This window comes from Nannobrachium achirus, assembly GCF_963921795.1.
Source record: "Nannobrachium achirus genome assembly, chromosome: 21".
Lineage (NCBI taxonomy): Eukaryota > Metazoa > Chordata > Actinopteri > Myctophiformes > Myctophidae > Nannobrachium > Nannobrachium achirus.
In genome coordinates, this window is record NC_137828.1 from 39,606,804 (window position 1) to 39,625,268 (window position 18,465).

An 18,465-nucleotide genomic window follows, 5' to 3' on the forward strand; every position below is an offset into this window, starting at 1 on the left:
AGTGTTTCCAGTGAGCCAGCAATAAGCACCCTGATTCTGTTTGACCAGAATATCCTCAACACCTTGACACTGTCGTCATTCTCCCAACTGTTAATGACTACGGCGGTAACCTTGCACAATGTATTAGTCCGTTGTTTTCAATAAACAACGTGTTTACGAAGTGTCACTGCTTTTCCCCGTTTGCCACAATGTTGGTTGCAACAGCGCCTCTTGGTGGCTGGGAAGCATTATTGTGCACTCTTCCGTCTACACATACGTCATGTCCTTGTATGAGCGAATGGGGGAAAGGATGAACGTCACGTGATAAGTGCAGCCATGTTTAACCAGCGTTGTGGAAAAGCAGTGACACTCCGCCACACTCTTGGTAAAAAGTATTTTTTATTGAAAACAACAGACTAATACATCGTGCCGTAGTCATTAACAGTTGGGAGAATGACGACGGTGTCTTATATTTGGAATTTGTGCATGTGTCGAGCCACTAAGACCGTTTTGCTGACCAACCAGCATGACTGTATGACAAAGTCTGTAAGACTCTCAACGTCACAATGCGGAATTCTCGGTAGGAGTTTCTTAATGTAAGGCTAGTGCAAACTAGTGCAAACCATGAAAAAGATCACTCAGTAATCAAAACGTTGACAGCAATAAAAATACAGCAGCAGCAGCATTGTGTGTGAACTATTTGTAGAGCCTGATCTTGTACTGTGAGTATGTTTTTTGCGATTATGAGAGACGAGAATCTGTGAAAGTGTGCGATCAACCCAATTTTTAAATGTCCTAACAGTTTGAGAGTCTGGCCTTAATCTGCAGCGACATAACTCCCCCTACTTGTACAGTACCTTGGACTTGTCCTCTCAGAAGGTTTTCCAGCACGGCATCCTGGTCTTCAGACGGCGGCTGCTCCTCCTGTTCTCGGTCAACAGAAGCTGGTGGCTCCCTTTTGTCCTCGCCGTCATCTCCCATGGCCTTGGAGGCCCCTGCGGGCCCTGGCCGGGCCCCAGCAGCCTCTGATCGGCCCTCGTCCGCCGCCTGCAGAGCCTCCGAGATGGCCTCGGTCAGCTGGTCCATGTCCCTGCCCATCAGATCCTCCATGTCGACGCTGCTGTGCCTTCCCAACTGGTTCACCAAGTTCTGGAGGAATCGCTCTAGGAAAGGTGGAGAGAAAGATTATGGATGTCGACACACAGAGAGTTTGACAACATTAGTATCCCTAACGGGGGGAAAACGAGATGATATTGTACAGTGAAAATACTAAATGTCAGTGTGATATATAACGTCAAATCAAAAAAAAAAAAAAGGGATCTTACCATCCATGACACCGAGTGGTTCTTTGGCTATCGGCCGCTCTGAGCCTGGTGTGAATAGCAATCTCTCGAGATCAGGCCTGGAGGATTTCGCCGCCTGCGACACTGACAGAGTCTGTCTGGGGTCGCCTGGAGATGTCGGTGCGTAGCCCAGGTAGCGGAGCCTTCCCCCAGGCCACCGAGTCTCGCCGCCCTGCTGCCGAGGACCCGTTGCCCCAGCGAGAAGGCGCTCCAGTGGGCTGGAGAGGAGCCTGCTCCTGCCTGCTGGCTCCTGGCTGGAGAAGGCCGAGGCCATCAGAGGGAGCCTGCCCTCCCCGCTCTGAGTGAAGACCTTGGTAACAGGACGATGGTTAGCTGGGTTCTTCTCCAGACTGTAGACGGTGGACTTTCGCCAGCCCTGCTGAGGCTTTGGCTGGCCGGAGTCCGAACGACTATCAGAGCTGAAGTCTTCGCTCTGCAATATGAAATACAATTTCCATCCATTTAGAGATTTAAAAAATCACACGCACGCAAGCATGCATGCACATACAGTGTCTGTGTGTACATAGACACACACACACACACACACACACACACACACACACACACACACACACACACACACACACACACACACACACACCTGCATATCGTCGTTGTCGGGTGGAAACCATGTCCAAAACTGTTCCTTTTTTAAAATAGCTACAAGCACACACCGCCTTGTGTCGCGAGGCATTGTGTGCTTGTAGATCTACTATGTTTGTTCAACACGCTTGTATGATGAAGTAGGGCTTTAATTTCGAAAAAACATTATCTGAAACTGGAGATACAAGGTTTCTGCCCGACAATGACAATATTCAATCTATTTCGACCCACAGTGGCAGAGCGCAGCTATAGAATGGGCCTCGGGTCTGCATTTGTCGGTTTGAGATTAGCACACGGGTTGTGCGGGTCATCGCTGTTGTGACAGGTTTTAGCATGAAGGGGAGAAAATAGAAGCGAGAGGACCCGGGCTTTGCTCGACAGGACAGGATATGAATATGGATCCTAGATCCAAAGACAACTGCCCTTGGAAATTGCATTATGGAAATCACAGATGAGATAGTGTCACTCAAAGAGTAATTTCACACATTTCACATCAACACAAAAAAAGATGAAAAAAAAAGAAAAGAAAAGCCTTACCCTTACGGTATCTACTCATCAGCAAAAGAGTAACCTTATCCAAAACATGAAAAAAGACAAGAATGATGCATTTCGAAATAAGCCGTAATATGACTTTTTATATTTGACACATGATGAATTCGAGCATGTACATGTGTAGGCACAACGGCATTTACAGGCCTTCACACTTTGTCTCTAATACCATCAATCTCCCTCCTTTGATGCCATTGCCCGTTCTTCTCCAATGTATGGGGAAGAAACGTAATGTCATGCTTGCTTCCCAAGTCTGGTGCATTGGGGGATGCCATAATGGCATCAGCCCAGCAGGAGCAGGGGGCTCTACCATTCAAACTAAACCATGTTTGCCATCTTCCATCCCGCCAACAGAACAAAAGGGCCTCATCTCATCTATATGGAAGGTCCTGAACTTTTCAACTGTGTGGATGGCATTAATGTTGCACTGACATGGCAGCAGGAAGTATACGTTTGGCCTCTGAGGGATGGATGCAGAAGCTCATTCATTCATTCACGCAACACCCCAGGGTTTTGCCCCCTCAAATATGGTGATTGAATGATGTGAAGATGTGATGGGGGGGTCTTTGTGTAAAAATGTCGCTCCTGGCACCACAGGGGGGAAAAGAGGGGAAGGGTAACAAAACAATGAGAGGACATCTCACGAGCCCATTTGGATGCGGCAGTAAAAAAGGACAAGAAGTCTTCCGTTATGTGCTCCCTAACAACAAGATAAGTCTTTCCCCTTTGGTCTTGTTTCGGATTGTTCGTCTTGTACCCTTGGTAATAGGCGTGCTTAAACAAAACGATTTTGGATCTCATGATCTTCTCAATGGCAGAACGCTTAAGAATAAGAGTATTACAGACCCAATGACACATCTACAATCCCATCAGATCTCGGCAAGTTTAAGAATGGATTTGAGCGGGCGATAAACTCTGAGCCCTTTTTCCAGGTACATTACCTGAGTCCCAATCCCTTCGCCCGGGGCCCCGAGTCGTCCGACTGTGACTTCAGACGGCGGCAGGAAGCCCAGGGTCTTCAGGTACTTCTGGAGGCTCCTGCTAAGCTGCCTGTCCCTGGAGCCGCCGTAAAGGGTCCGCGCACCGGGGGCCGTGGTGGGGCGGCGGAAGGGGACCCTCCTCAACTTGGACAGCTCTCTGGAGATGACCTGCTGCGTGATGTCGTCCTGCCACGTCAGACCTGCCACCAGAGACACGGACGGAGATTGGGATTGATTGACTCTGCAAACGCCTTCGAAACCTTCTAAATCCTAACGGTTTTCTGAAAAACCTATGTTTCTATGATGATCAGTGGTGCTCAAATCTTTTTATGTCAAGAACTCCTAGAAAAATATGACCCCCCGGACCCCCATCTGAAAATATTTCGTTCCAGGGACCTCCCCAGAAGCAAAGATTTACAAAAGTTTGTTTTAAAAATATATATATATATATACACAAATTTTCACGTTTAAAAAAAATAGCAGATCTACAAGCTCGCAGTGCGGCACTCGGTGCCGCGCTGTGAGCTTGTATATCTGCTATTTTTGAACATCCAAAGATAAAATCTAAAATGACACTGGTGTTTTCACGGTTTGAATGGGTTAAGGCTAAAAGGATAACACAAAAAAGTACTGGGGACTTTCCATTGTGGTCCTTTTTTATGCCATGTATTCAATTCATCAACATCAACATAGCATAAACAAATACATGTCATCAACAAATATAAAACACTGTAATGTATGTACAAAGGAGAAAAAACGCCTCCTTTCAATGGATTCAATTCAAATAGTAAAATATTTGATATCGATAGGATCATGTCTTTAGCACTGGGTGTCAGCAAATGGTCAATTCAAGTCCAAGTACTGTGTTGCTTACATCAGGGGTCTTCAACAGGGGGTCTGGGACCCCTAGGGGGTCCTCAGAGTTACTACAGGGGGTCCTCCAAATCTTTGTGTGATAGAAACTTTTTTATACTTTTTTATATTAACCACTTGAATCCTAGCGTCCATATTCTGAGAAAAATAGCCGATCTACGCTTGTAGATCGGCTATTCGCTATATCGCTATATTTTCGACGTTTGGTAGGGTAAAAAGAGCACAGAGTGAAATGTCAAGTTACTGTAAGTATTGACGGTTCAAGTGGTTAAATACGTATCTGAAAACACAAGTTGACATGAATCCAAAATACACTGATGATAGCGCTGTCAAACAATGAAACTAATACTGTATGGAATCTCTGAAAAGGTTGTGGGGGTCCCTGCTTCATCTCTCTCTCAACTAAGGGGTCCTTGGCCTGAAAACGTTGAAGACCCCTGGCTTACATTGATATAAGTCCATATCTGACTTCTAGCAGTAGCTTATGTGGTCGCTGTGTGGAAAATTAAGATTACCCCACCCCTTTATCCCCTTCCACTTGTTTCACAAACCAGGTCTCAAAAACATCCTTAACTGAAATAAGAAGCAGGTCAAAGCAGAACATGAAAGGAATATATATATATATATATATATATATATATATATATATATATATATATATATATATATATATATTTTTTTTTTTTTTTTTTTAAACAGTTTGTAACACAACAGCTTTTACACTTTTAGTGTTGTATTTATATGGTTATGGGTGTAACATGACAGCGAAAAACATGATAACTTCAGGCGTAGAGCAAGGATGAATTAGAATACCAGAGTAGATACAGAGCCTGAAGTTATAAGGCAGTAAAAAATATTATGATTATTGAATACGTGCGTGAGCACGCACGCACGCACGCACGCACGCATGCATGCATGCATGCAGTCACCAAGGCCTGAGAGAATGCCACATTGTGCCTTGTCGTGTTGCCAGCATCTCTGCTAATTGCCAACACATAGTTGGGATGCAGAGCTCCTGGGCAGGGGCAAAGCACCGCAGTGCCAAGGCCAGATGGATCTGCCCGAGCTAAAGAGACACCCAAAACATGGCCCCATTCCCAAAGAGCCAAAAGGCATAGCATTCCATCGCCAAATAACATAGAGAAATACCAAAGAAGCTATACTTTTGTGTTAGGCCAACCGGCTCACTTGATGAACTTTCACTCATTCCACCGCGGGAGCACTTTTTAATGAGCTGAAGTCAGCTCGGTTGCAAAAGCTCAAATTCTCATCAGAAGCTTCATCATACCACACCCTCTTCTGGGGCTCTTAAGTAGCACTCGTCTAGCGAGACAAAGCGCAACACCGCCTGGGTAGGAATGCGTGGTAAGAAAAAATTATAATAATAATTTAAAAGCATCAACATAGAGAATGTTTTCATTAGCCTGGTCTTTCACCCATAGATGGTAGGTATTCTCAGACGGTGTGTGTGTGGGGTACATATTATTCTCATAGATATTCACAGGGGTGCCAGATGAGGATCTGAGCTATGCAGACGAGCTACAGATGCCGCCAGTCATTCTTGGCAGCTCTGAAAAGGAGCAACAAAAGAAGCATATGTTGTCACCGTTCTGGAACGCATCCCTTCCATTCAGGCGAACCACAATAACACTTAACAATCCCAAGCTTGCCCAGATCTGGGTGTATGTACAGTACCTGCCACGCGTCCAGCGCGGGCCATTATCACACACGCCACCGTCATTGGTACAGATGTGGGCTGGCTGTGAGGGTCTGGTTTCGACCCCTGGAGGACCCATAAAGCAGGGGTCTTCAACAGGGTCTGGGCCCCCTTAGGGGATCCTCAGAATTACTACAGGGGGGCCGCCAAATCCTTGTGTGATAGGATAATTCAATTCTTTTAAATTAACAACTTGAACCCTCACATCCCTATTCCAAGGAGAACTTTAGCCAAAAATAGATCTACAAGCTCTCAACACCTCGCAGCGCCTTGTAGATCGGCTATTTTCGGCAAATAGGTTGGATGTAGAGGTAAAAAAGAGCAGACCAAGTACATAGTGAAAGGTCAAGTTTACAAAATATAGACGATTTAAGTGGTTAAATGTCTGAAAATACTAGGGGTGTAACGATACATTTTAATAGCGATTCGATACAGATCACAATACATTGTTGACGATACGATACATGGACTATATTGGTTCATTCATGGCGATATGATACGATTTGATTCAATGATTTAAAATCGATATAATAACTATTTAGCAAAGAAATGTAATCTGTGTGAAAGGTGTGGATAGTGCAGGTTTTTAAGGGAAACATGTATTATTATGGATATAAATAAGTAAACACAGTGATTATCTGCCAAATACATGGACATTGTATTTGAACACATATAGACAAACCTGCACCTTGACATGAACCCAGAGATATTACACACATCTATCGATAGACCAGTGTAGCTATATGGAAAAGAAAAGTAATTAAACCCCTCCTTTTCATTTTTTCTTCTTAAAAATTCTAAATGTAATGCACAAGAAGGTGTATCGATACAATCGATTCTTTGCACTGCCAATTCGATACGATACAAAATAAAACGATACGATTCGATTTTAGCTGTTTTCATTTCGATATACTTCGATTTTTTAAGTTAACAAGAATTGACAATTGTCAATATTAAGCTGTGTTCAGAAAAATGTTTTGAAAAAAAAAAGTTTGAAAAAAAAAAATTGAAAAAAAAAGTTTGAAAAAATTTTTTTTTGAAAAAAAAAAAAAAAAAGTTTGAAAAAAAAAAAATCTTTTTTAGGGGGGGCCCTTTTTTTTAGGGGGGGCCCTTTTTTGGGGGGGGGGGCCCTCGCGGGGTTAATCCGTCCCTGGGCTCGGCCCTCGCGGGGCGTTAATCCATCCCTGGGCTCGGCTGACACAAACACACTACGTTGTCAATTCACCATACAGTAAAGGAGGGGAGCGCACTTTTTATGATCTATATACCAGTTTGCTTGTTTCTCTCCCATAAGTCTGGCAACACGCTTCCTTCCTCCTCTCTCCACACTGTCCACAGTTTGGCTAATGGCTAATGCTAGCTCCGGTAGAACTGGTCGTTTTAAACTCTATTGAGGGAATTAAAAATGCTATCCTTAAATCGCCAACAAGTGCTGTCCCTATAATGCCATGGACATTGTTTGGAATTGGAATTATCTTTGTTTTTTCTTCAGCAACGTTACGTGAGTTATCACGCACACACACACACACACACACAGGCACGCAGCCACGCACACACACACACACACACTCCACTGGCCTGGCCTCAGTGTGAAGGAATGGTGCTCCCTGCTGGACAAAATATTTCATTACACCAGTCCTTTTTTCCATAGTCCGGAGGAGCGGTAAACTCCCTGCTATTGGCCCTAATGCAGTTCTTTCCCCCCATCGTCTGGAGGGCCAATCATGAAACTAGCTCGGTTACCATGTGACATGGACAGCCAACGGGCAAAAAGTCCTCAGAAAGTCCCGCGTTGAGATCACCTCTTAACTGAAGCTGTGTTTCCACACAGCTCAAAAACGATATTTCAATACAGTTACTATATTGTTACACCCCTAGACAATACACATTAACACAAATCCAACATAGACAGACGACAGCAGCGTTGTCAAACAAGTCTATGAATCTATCTACGAAATCGATGAAAATCTGCATCACACATTTATACTAATATATGTAGAGGCGGTCCCTGCTTCATATCTCTCTCAGCTAAGGGGTCCTTGGCCTGAGACCCCTGCCATAAAGGATCCACGGTTTAACTGTGGCTGGTTAATGGGTTCAGTGGCGATGCAGACGCCCGATGGTGAGGGAAACAGGAGGAGGCTGACTCCGACTTGATTGACTGTGACACCTCTACCCCTCAACTCCAGGGGGATTGCACTCATTTCCAGACAGACCATGTTTTGGGACTCGGACTTGTGCGTGTGTGTGTGTGTGTGTGTGTGTGTGTGTGTGTGTGTGTGCACGACTGTACGTTGTGAACATTCGAGCTGGTATTATGAATAATACTGTCACAAATGCAAATGCGGTTAATGGTGCCATGTGTAAAAGTGTAGATAAATCTAGGGGCAGCCTAGTATCATTTTGTGAAATTGATGAAGAGGAACTTCGTAAAACCATATCGCAAATGACATCGTCTTCTTGCTCGCTGGATGCAATACCCACGCCATTTCTCAAAGAGGTTGTAGACTGTGTGATTGGAGATATCCTAAAAATAGTAAATAACTCTATACAATCAGGTGTCTTTCCAGAAACACTGAAAACGGCCGTAGTTAAGCCCTTACTCAAGAAACACAACCTCGACCCGTCCATGCTGTGTAATTATAGACCCATTTCCAATTTGCCTTTTCTGGGCAAGGTCCTAGAAAAAATTATCTTTCATCAATTGGATGTATTTCTGCAGAACAATAAGGTGCACAACAAATTCCAATCCGGCTTCAGGAAAGGACACAGCACAGAAACTGCACTTTTAAAAGTAATTAATGATCTTAGGGTGTCTGCTGATAACAAAAATGTATCCGTTCTCCTACTGCTGGATCAAACGGCGGCTTTTGACACAATTGACCATACAATTCTAATACAACGTCTTGAACACTGGGTAGGGCTGTCAGGCACAGCTTTGTCCTGGTTTTACTCCTACCTAACAGGCAGAAGCTACTTTGTTAATCTAGCTGACTTTGAGTCAAACAAACACAACATCTGCTCTGGTATTCCACAGGGCTCAATTCTTGGTCCTTATTTCCGCTCACGGTGTGAATTTCCATTTCTATGCTGATGACACCCAGCTGTACCTTTCGGTAGCTCCGGACGACCCCTGTGCTCTAGACCCATTGCTGACGTGTGTGTCTAGCATAAAATGCTGGATGAGTGAGAACTTTCTCAAACTAAATGAGGACAAGACAGAAGTTCTCATAATTGGTTCTACTGCGCAGAGAGAATCAATAATAAGTAGACTTGGTAACCTGTCTAAAGAAAGTAACACTTCTGTAAAGAACCTGGGAGTGATCATTGACGCTGAATTGAATTTTAATACACACATTAATCATGTCACCAAGATTGCCTTCTTTCACCTTAGAAATATTGCGCGAATTAGAGCCTATCTAACATTGGACGATGCAAAAACGCTGATCCACGCTTTTGTTTTCTCTCGGCTTGATTACTGCAACGCACTTCTCTCTGGTCTGCCAAAGAAAACAACTGACAGTTTGCAACTTGTTCAAAATGCGGCAGCCAGAGTTTTAACTAAAGCAAAGATGAGAGAACATATTACTCCAGTCTTAGCGTCGCTACACTGGCTCCCGGTTGTTTTTAGGATTGATTTTAAAATTATTTTACTTGTTTATAAAGCTCTAAATGGTCTGGCACCTTCGTACCTCTATGACTGCCTGCATAGATACGTTCCAAACCGCCCACTCAGGTCTTCTAGTGCTGACCTACTCGATGTGCCTAAAATGAAATGTAAAAAATATGGTGAAGCAGCTTTCTGCTTCTACGGACCGACAGTTTGGAATAAACTCCCACTACACCTAAGACAGGCAGCCTCTGTGGATAGCTTTAAAGCACAGCTCAAGACCTATTTCTTTACTCTTGCTTTTAGCTGAATTATTTTTTTTATCTCTTTGATGCTATTGACGTCCACACTGTTCTGAAATTGTTCTTCAATGTTTTATGTTTTTATTGTTCTGCTTTATTGTATTCATGTGTATTTTATTTTTTCTGTTAAGTAACTGTGCTTCATTTTCTGCTCTGTAAAGCACTTTGAGCTGCATTTCATGTCATGAAAGGTGCTATACAAATAAAGCTTTATTATTATTATTATTATTATTATTATTACCCTTATTACCCCTATCGTTAAATCGGTCCACGAAGCCGAGGTCCTAGGGCTGGTGTACACGACAAATTTCCAAACCCCGCTGTGTGTTCCCTGGGGGCGTGAAAAATAAGGGGGTGGGCTCTACATGTCCTCTGGGACCCCATCTACGTATGGACACCACTTGTTCGCCCATCCGTCTTACGGATGCTTTTTTATTCCATTTTATTTGTTTTAGGGTCCTATCTTGCAGTTCAAGCCTATTTCCACAGGGTGGCAGGCTACTTTCCCAACCTACTGGAGGTGAACATGCAGGGGCGTCAATTGGGTATGGCAAGCTATGGCAGCTGCCATACCTTGGCTACAGGGGGGAAATAATTAAATGTACTTTTCATCGTGCCTGTTGCTAAGGTATGGCAACATGATTGGTGTCTTGCAAGACACCAGTCATGTTGCCATACCTTAGCCTTTCCTGAACTGACGCCGCTGTGAACATGTGTACACAGCCAGCATATTACTCAATGCCAAACTTTGCACACACACTCCTTGCCTGCCAATCCACAACCTCCACCCCTCCAGGGACCCCCAGGGCTTATCTCCCGATTAGGACACTTTCCAGCATAGTGACATGCAGAACAAACTGTCCATATAGTATGGTTTACATAAAAGTCAGTTGTCTTTCACACACACACACACACACACACACACACACACACACACACACACACACACACACACACACACACATATATATATATATACACATATATATATATATATATATATTTCATTTATTTATTTCATAAATATTTTTCATCACAATTGGGTTTGTGGGGAGCCATCCCTGCTTCAAGCTGTCACAGCACGGCACCAACACTTCAAACTAGTTAAAAAACCCAATACAGCAGATCTACAAGCACCTCACAGATCTACAAGCACCTCGCACATGCCAGGGACAGAGTAGGTTGGCCTGCATAAGCCTTGCTGTCAACACACTATACTACACCACTCAGGCCACCAAGCCAGGTGTGGTCAATTAGTGCCTTCTTTTGATCAGTGGCTTCTGCTTGATGAGTGGCACCAGTCTGTCTTTGTTCCCTGGTCAGTCAAGTTCACTGGGATGTTTCAGATCAGTGCAAGTGTATTTGTTTTCCATTTGGACTTACTGTGTTTTGTTGGTACAGTATGCGTGCGACTAACTAATATTTCTGATAATTCCAATTTGTTTGTTGTTTAATTAGCCGGATTGTGAATGCCCTGCATTTTTCTTTCATCTTTAGAACCACACGTGTGTAACAAAACAGAGTGGTGATCATTTGGTGTGGGTGAAGAGAAGAAAAACATTTCATTAAAGGAGTAGTTCACCCCCAAAGTGACTTTTTTTCTATTGAACTCAAGTCTCCATGGCGTGAGTAATACATTGAAAAAATAAGTCATTTTGGGGGTGAACTACTCCTTGAATGTCAGTTTTGTGGTGTTTTGACTGGACACCCTGAACATATTGCCAGATAGATAGACAGACAGACAGACAGACAGACAGACAGACAGACAGACAGACAGACAGAGAATTGTAGGCCTTGCATTTATTTGACTTGGTTCCAACAGATGGCGAAAATAGCTAATCTTCAAGCTCACAATGCCTCACTGTTTGGACAAAGAGTTGAGGCGTTACATTTTGTAAAACACGGCCTTGTGAAAATAGCAGATCTACATGCTCACAACACCTCACAACGCAGGGCGGCGTGAGCATGTAGATCTGATATTTTCACAATTTCTGCCCCTAATATTTAATTTATCATTTTAAAAGTATTAAAAAGTCCTTAAATTGTCTCTTTAGAAATGTGCAGATAGCCTCTGTATACTGTTGAGTGGAAAAACAATGTTTCACATTAAGCTAAACATTTGGGACCACCCAAGATCATTTGGAGACCCCTCTAGGGGTCCCATAGTTGAACCACTGACTTATAAGGGGAGTATGGAGACCCCTCTAGGGGTCCCATAGTTGAACCACTGACTTATAAGGGGAGTATATGAGGCTGGATCCGTCTGGAACACTGCACTAGGCTCTCGCCAGCTCTGTAGCTCTCCACACTTGAACAGTTGTGTCCTTAAATTCAATTATAATAATTAACCCCTGTATATACGGGCAATAGTTTTACATGACTTTGTGTACACAGCCAATAGTTTTACATGAACATGTCTAGGCTTTAGTACTGTACTGCCTCGTATAGCCCAACAGAGCCCAGCACAGAACAGCACAGCCCACCAGAGCCCAATACAGCCCCCCAGAGCCCAACAGAGTCCAGCAAACCTAAGTCCAGCCCAGCCGAGTAGGAGTATAGACCGGGGAAAGGGGGTAGTTAGATGACTCCACCAGGCCATTACTGTCCAGATCTGGCTTGAATAGGCCAGACTAGGGTAGACAGGACTGCACCAGACAACACCAGGCTGCTCCAGCCTGGTGGGACACTCAGAGACTTTGTAAACGCCTGTGTACATTTCCCATAGATTCTATGGGACTTGAACACTTGCTCCTGCCCTTCGTGTACACAATCTGTGCCGTGTCCCCTCAGAGGGACATTGTGGGCCCCCCGACCTCACTTTGAGAACCGGCCATGGACCACTTGATAAGCCCACAGTGTCCCTCTGAGGGTCCCCCGACCTCACTTTGAGAACCGACCATGGACCACTTGATAAGCCCACAGTGTCCCTCTGAGGGTTCATGTAAAACTACTGGTGACTTTGTACACGCCTGTGTACATTTCCCATAGATTCTATGGGACTTGAACACTTGCTCCTGCCCTTTGTGTACACGGTCTGTGCCGTGTCCCCTCAGAGGGACACTGTGGGCCCCCGACCTCACTTTGAGAACCGACCATGGACCACTTGATAAGCCCACAGTGTCCCTCTGAGGGTCCCCCGACCTCACTTTGAGGACCGACCATGGACCACTTGATAAGCCCACAGTGTCCCTCTGAGGGTCCCCGACCTCACTTTGAGAACCGACCATGGACCACTTGATAAGCCCACAGTGTCCCTCTGAGGGTTCATGTAAAACTACTGGTGACTTTGTACATGCCTGTGTACATTTCCCATAGATTCTATGGGACTTGAACACTTGCTCCTGCCCTTCGTGTACACGGTCTGTGCCGTGTCCCCTCAGAGGGACACTGTGGGCCCCCCGACCTCACTTTGAGAACCGGCCATGGACCACTTGATAAGCCCACAGTGTCCCTCTGAGGGTTCATGTAAAACTTAAAACTAATGCCCGTGTACACAGTGGTTAATCGCATGTGCAAGGATCTACAGAGCTGGCTGGAGCAGCCTGGTGGAGTCTGGTGCAGTCCTGTCTACCCTGGTCTGGCCTATTCAAGCCAGATCTGGACAGTAATGGCCTGGTGGAGTCATCTAACTACCCCCTTTCCCCGGTCTATACTCCTACTCGGCAGGACTGGGCTGGACTTAGGTTTGCTGGACTCTGTTGGGCTCTGGGGGGCTGTATTGGGCTCTGGTGGGCTGTGCTGTTCTGTGCTGGGCTCTGTTGGGCTATACGAGGCAGTACAGTACTAAAGCCTAGACATGTTCATGTAAAACTATTGGCCGTGTACACAAAGTCATGTAAAACTATTGCCTGTGTACACAGTGGCTTTTTCCTTGACCTTTCGAGTTAGGAGTGTCGTAGAGACACGAGACCGGGTTTGTTGGATTCAGCGTCAAAAAGTAAGTCAGAATAAGTGTCTTTTATCCGAAAGAATGTGTAATCGTGTTGGTGGCGTGCAAATTTCGTGTCTTTTTCGCAATCATAAAGGGTTCAAAGTGTCGGAGAGACACGAAACCCATTCCATCGGATCAGGCATCCTTCAAATATGAAAAGTGTTTCCTGCGTAAAACAAACAGATTTTTTTAGATTTTTTTATTGATTTTAAGGACAAAAATCCGGGTTTCGGTGTCTTTTTCGCAATCGTAAAGGGTCATGAGAACCTAAGTCCAGCCCAGCCGAGTAGGAGTATAGACCGGGGAAAGGGGGTAGTTAGATGACTCCACCAGGCCATTACTGTCCAGATCTGGCTTGAATAGGCCAGACTAGGGTAGACAGGACTGCACCAGACAACACCAGGCTGCTCCAGCCTGGTGGGACACTCAGAGACTTTGTAAACGCCTGTGTACATTTCCCATAGATTCTATGGGACTTGAACACTTGCTCCTGCCCTTCGTGTACACAATCTGTGCCGTGTCCCCTCAGAGGGACATTGTGGGCCCCCCGACCTCACTTTGAGAACCGGCCATGGACCAGATCGGGCATGCTTCAAATATGAAACGTGTGTCCTGCCTGAAACAAAACATATTTTTTTGATTTTTTTATTCATTCTAACTCACTGAACGCCATAAACGTCTTATACGTCTTTGGACCTCGGTGCCATAAACGTCTTTTACGTCTTTTTAATTAATCAAAAGTTTTATCATTTTTTCATAATTGTAATTTAAAAAAAATCGCTCTAGAAGTTGGCCATATGCCTCCGTGACCTGAGCGATACGGCCGATTTGACTGTAGCACCAGTGTAACACAGTCCGGCGGAAAATCGGTATAGCCGAAGATTGGTTCCGGCCGTTTAAATGTTATCTAAAACGTTCGTTTATACACTTTCCCGTGCATCCCTGACGAACTATAAGTACTCAAAAAACGCAGAAAATTCTCAGGATTCCAGCGGTGCCATCCATTCTTCTCTACCTATCCTTGATCGCGATCGCCAGGGTTCCGAAGTCGTGTAGCATGCTAGCTAAAAGGCCTGGCCAAAATGTAAACAACAGGCCCAAACCAAAAAAAAGATGGACGTCTTCTTCCTTCTTCTGTTAGTTGATCAGATAGTAGGAGACCACCCTCTGGTGGTTTTCAAATGGTATTGCACTCCAGATTGCACACAGGGCCCATCACAGCACACACATATGATGATGATCAAGACATCTTACACATGTTCTATTGAAGCCCAAATCTAATGATAGGATATATATATATAAATATACATGTTTTCCTTTGTAAGAGGGGTAGTGTGGCTTTCGATAGAAGCATAGATTTATATATGTAATTTAAGTACAAAATATGATTTTGGCCCCCATAAAAAGGCAAAATTAAGCAAAATGGCTGGCACCAGTTTTGTAGATTTTGAATAAAGGGTGGCATTCACTGAGTTAAGGACAAAGGGCCTGTTTTGACGCCTAAAACGACCCTTTTCCTTGACCTTTCGAGTTAGGAGTGCCGTGTACACAGGATCTACAGAGCTGGCTGGAGCATGGAGCAGCCTGGTGGAGTCTGGTGCAGTCATCTAACTACCCCCCTTCCCTGGTCTATACTCCTATTGGGCAGGACTGGGCTGGACTTAGGTTTGCTGGAGTCTATTGGGCTCTGGTAGGCTGTATTGGGCTCTGGTGGGCCGTGTTGTGCTGTGATGGGCTCTGTTGGGCTACACGAGACAGTACAGTACTAAAGCCTGAACATGTTCATGTAAAACTATTGGCTGTGTACACAAAGTCATGTGAAACTATTGCCCGTATATACAGGGGTTAATTATTATAATTGAATTTAAGGACACAACTGTTCAAGTGTGGAGAGCTACAGAGCTGGCGAGAGCCTAGTGCAGTGTTCCAGATGGATCCAGCCTCATATACTCCCCTTATAAGTCAGTGGTTCAACTATGGGACCCCTAGAGGGGTCTCCATACTCCCCTTATAAGTCAGTGGTTCAACTATGGGACCCCTAGAGGGGTCTCCAAATGATCTTGGGTGGTCCCAAATGTTTAGCTTAATGTGAAACATTGTTTTTCCACTCAACAGTATACAGAGGCTATCTGCACATTTCTAAAGAGACAATTTAAGGACTTTTTAATACTTTTAAAATGATAAATTAAATATTAGGGGCAGAAATTGTGAAAATATCAGATCTACATGCTCACGCCGCCCTGCGTTGTGAGGTGTTGTGAGCATGTAGATCTGCTATTTTCACAAGGCCGTGTTTTACAAAATGTAACGCCTCAACTCTTTGTCCAAACAGTGAGGCATTGTGAGCTTGAAGATTAGCTATTTTCGCCATCTGTTGGAACCAAGTCAAATAAATGCAAGGCCTACAATTCTCTGTCTGTCTGTCTGTCTGTCTGTCTGTCTGTCTGTCTATCTGGCAATATCCTCAGGGTGTCCAGTCAAAACACCACAAAACTGACATTCAAGGAGTAGTTCACCCCCAAAATGACTTATTTTTTCAATGTATTACTCACGCCATGGAGACTTGAGTTCAATAGAAAAAAAGTCACTTTGGGGGTGAACTACTCCTTTAATGAAATGTTTTTCTTCTCTTCACCCACACCAAATGATCACCACTCTGTTTTGTTACACACGTGTGGTTCTAAAGATGAAAGAAAAATGCAGGGCATTCACAATCCGGCTAATTAAACAACAAACAAATTGGAATTATCAGAAATATTAGTTAGTCGCACGCATACTGTACCAACAAAACACAGTAAGTCCAAATGGAAAACAAATACACTTGCACTGATCTGAAACATTCTCTCCCAGTGAACTTGACTGACCAGGGAACAAAGACAGACTGGTGCCACTCATCAAGCAGAAGCCACTGATCAAAAGAAGGCACTAATTGACCACACCTGGCTTGGTGGCCTGAGTGGTGTAGTATAGTGTGTTGACAGCAAGGCTTATACAGGCCAACCTACTCTGTCCCTGGCATGTGCGAGGTGCTTGTAGATCTGTGAGGTGCTTGTAGATCTGCTGTATTGGGTTTTTTAACTAGTTTGAAGTGTTGGTGCCATGCTGTGACAGCTTGAAGCAGGGATGGCTCCCCACAAACCCAATTGTGATGAAAAATATTTATGAAATAAATAAATGAAATATATATATATATATATATATATATATATATATATATGTATATATATATATGTGTGTGTGTGTGTGTGTGTGTGTGTGTGTGTGTGTGTGTGTGTGTGTGTGTGTGTGTGTGTGTGTGTGTGTGTGTGTGTGTGTGTGTGAAAGACAACTGACTTTTATGTAAACCATACTATATGGACAGTTTGTTCTGCATGTCACTATGCTGGAAAGTGTCCTAATCGGGAGATAAGCCCTGGGGGTCCCTGGAGGGGTGGAGGTTGTGGATTGGCAGGCAAGGAGTGTGTGTGCAAAGTTTGGCATTGAGTAATATGCTGGCTGTGTACACATGTTCACAGCTGCGTCAGTTCAGGAAAGGCTAAGGTATGGCAACATGACTGGTGTCTTGCAAGACACCAATCATGTTGCCATACCTTAGCAACAGGCACGATGAAAAGTACATTTAATTATTTCCCCCCTGTAGCCAAGGTATGGATAAGCCCACAGTGTCCCTCTGAGGGTCCCCCGACCTCACTTTGAGAACCACCACGGACCACTTGATAAGCCCACAGTGTCCCTCTGAGGGTTCATGTAAAACTACTGGTCGTGGACACCACCTAGGGCCTGTGTACATATGGCTCTCTGCTGCCCCCCAGTAAGAAACTATAGACGGCACAGACCGTGTACACGAAGGGCAGGAGCAAGTGGTCAAGTCCCATAGAATCTATGGGAAATGTACGAAGTCGTGTACAAAGTCACCGGTTGGTCCACGAGCCATAGTTTTTTCCATTGTAGCTCCCTACAGTGTACACGAATATGATTATTACCCTTATTATTATTATTATTACCATTATTATTACGTGTGTGTACTGTAAGTGCAGTGCTGGAAAAAGTACTCAAATGTTTTACTTGAGTAAAAGTATCAATACTGCGATGCAGAAATATTCTGTTACAAGTAAAAGTCCAGAATCCTAAATGTACTTGCGTAAAAGTACAAAAGTGTTGGCATCAAAATATAGCTACTTAAAGCACCAAAAGCAAAAGTACAAAATGTTTGAAAATAGCAGATCTACAAGCTCACCGCGCGTCACGATGCGGTGCATTGTGAGCTTGTAAATCGCCTATTTTCAAATAGCCACAGTATGGGCTAAAGTAGTTTATAATATTATAATGTATTTAATTTTAATCAGAAAAGAAACTATTAAGTAAAGTTTTCAAATAATTGTAGTGGAGTAAAAGTACAATATTTGGATCTGAGGTGTAGTGGAGTAGGTAAGTAAGTAAAAGCATTGGAAATTGGAAATACTCGAGTAAAGTACAAACACCTCAAAATTTGACTCAAGTACATTACTTAAGTAAATGTACTTAGTTACTTTACACCACTGCGTGTGTGTAAGAGCATGAGTGCACGCGCGTCTTGGT

General features: G+C 44.0%; 1 protein-coding gene across 1 annotated transcript in view; it reads right to left on the minus strand.

The window, feature by feature from the left end:
* Positions 1–18,465, minus strand: part of ptprn2 (protein tyrosine phosphatase receptor type N2) — a 258,049-nt gene that overhangs the window by 172,881 nt on the left and 66,703 nt on the right. The window contains 3 exon segments of the mRNA XM_080751763.1: positions 837–1,142; positions 1,305–1,755; positions 3,416–3,654. Coding sequence (XP_080607889.1) covers positions 837–1,142; positions 1,305–1,755; positions 3,416–3,654 — 996 coding nt within the window.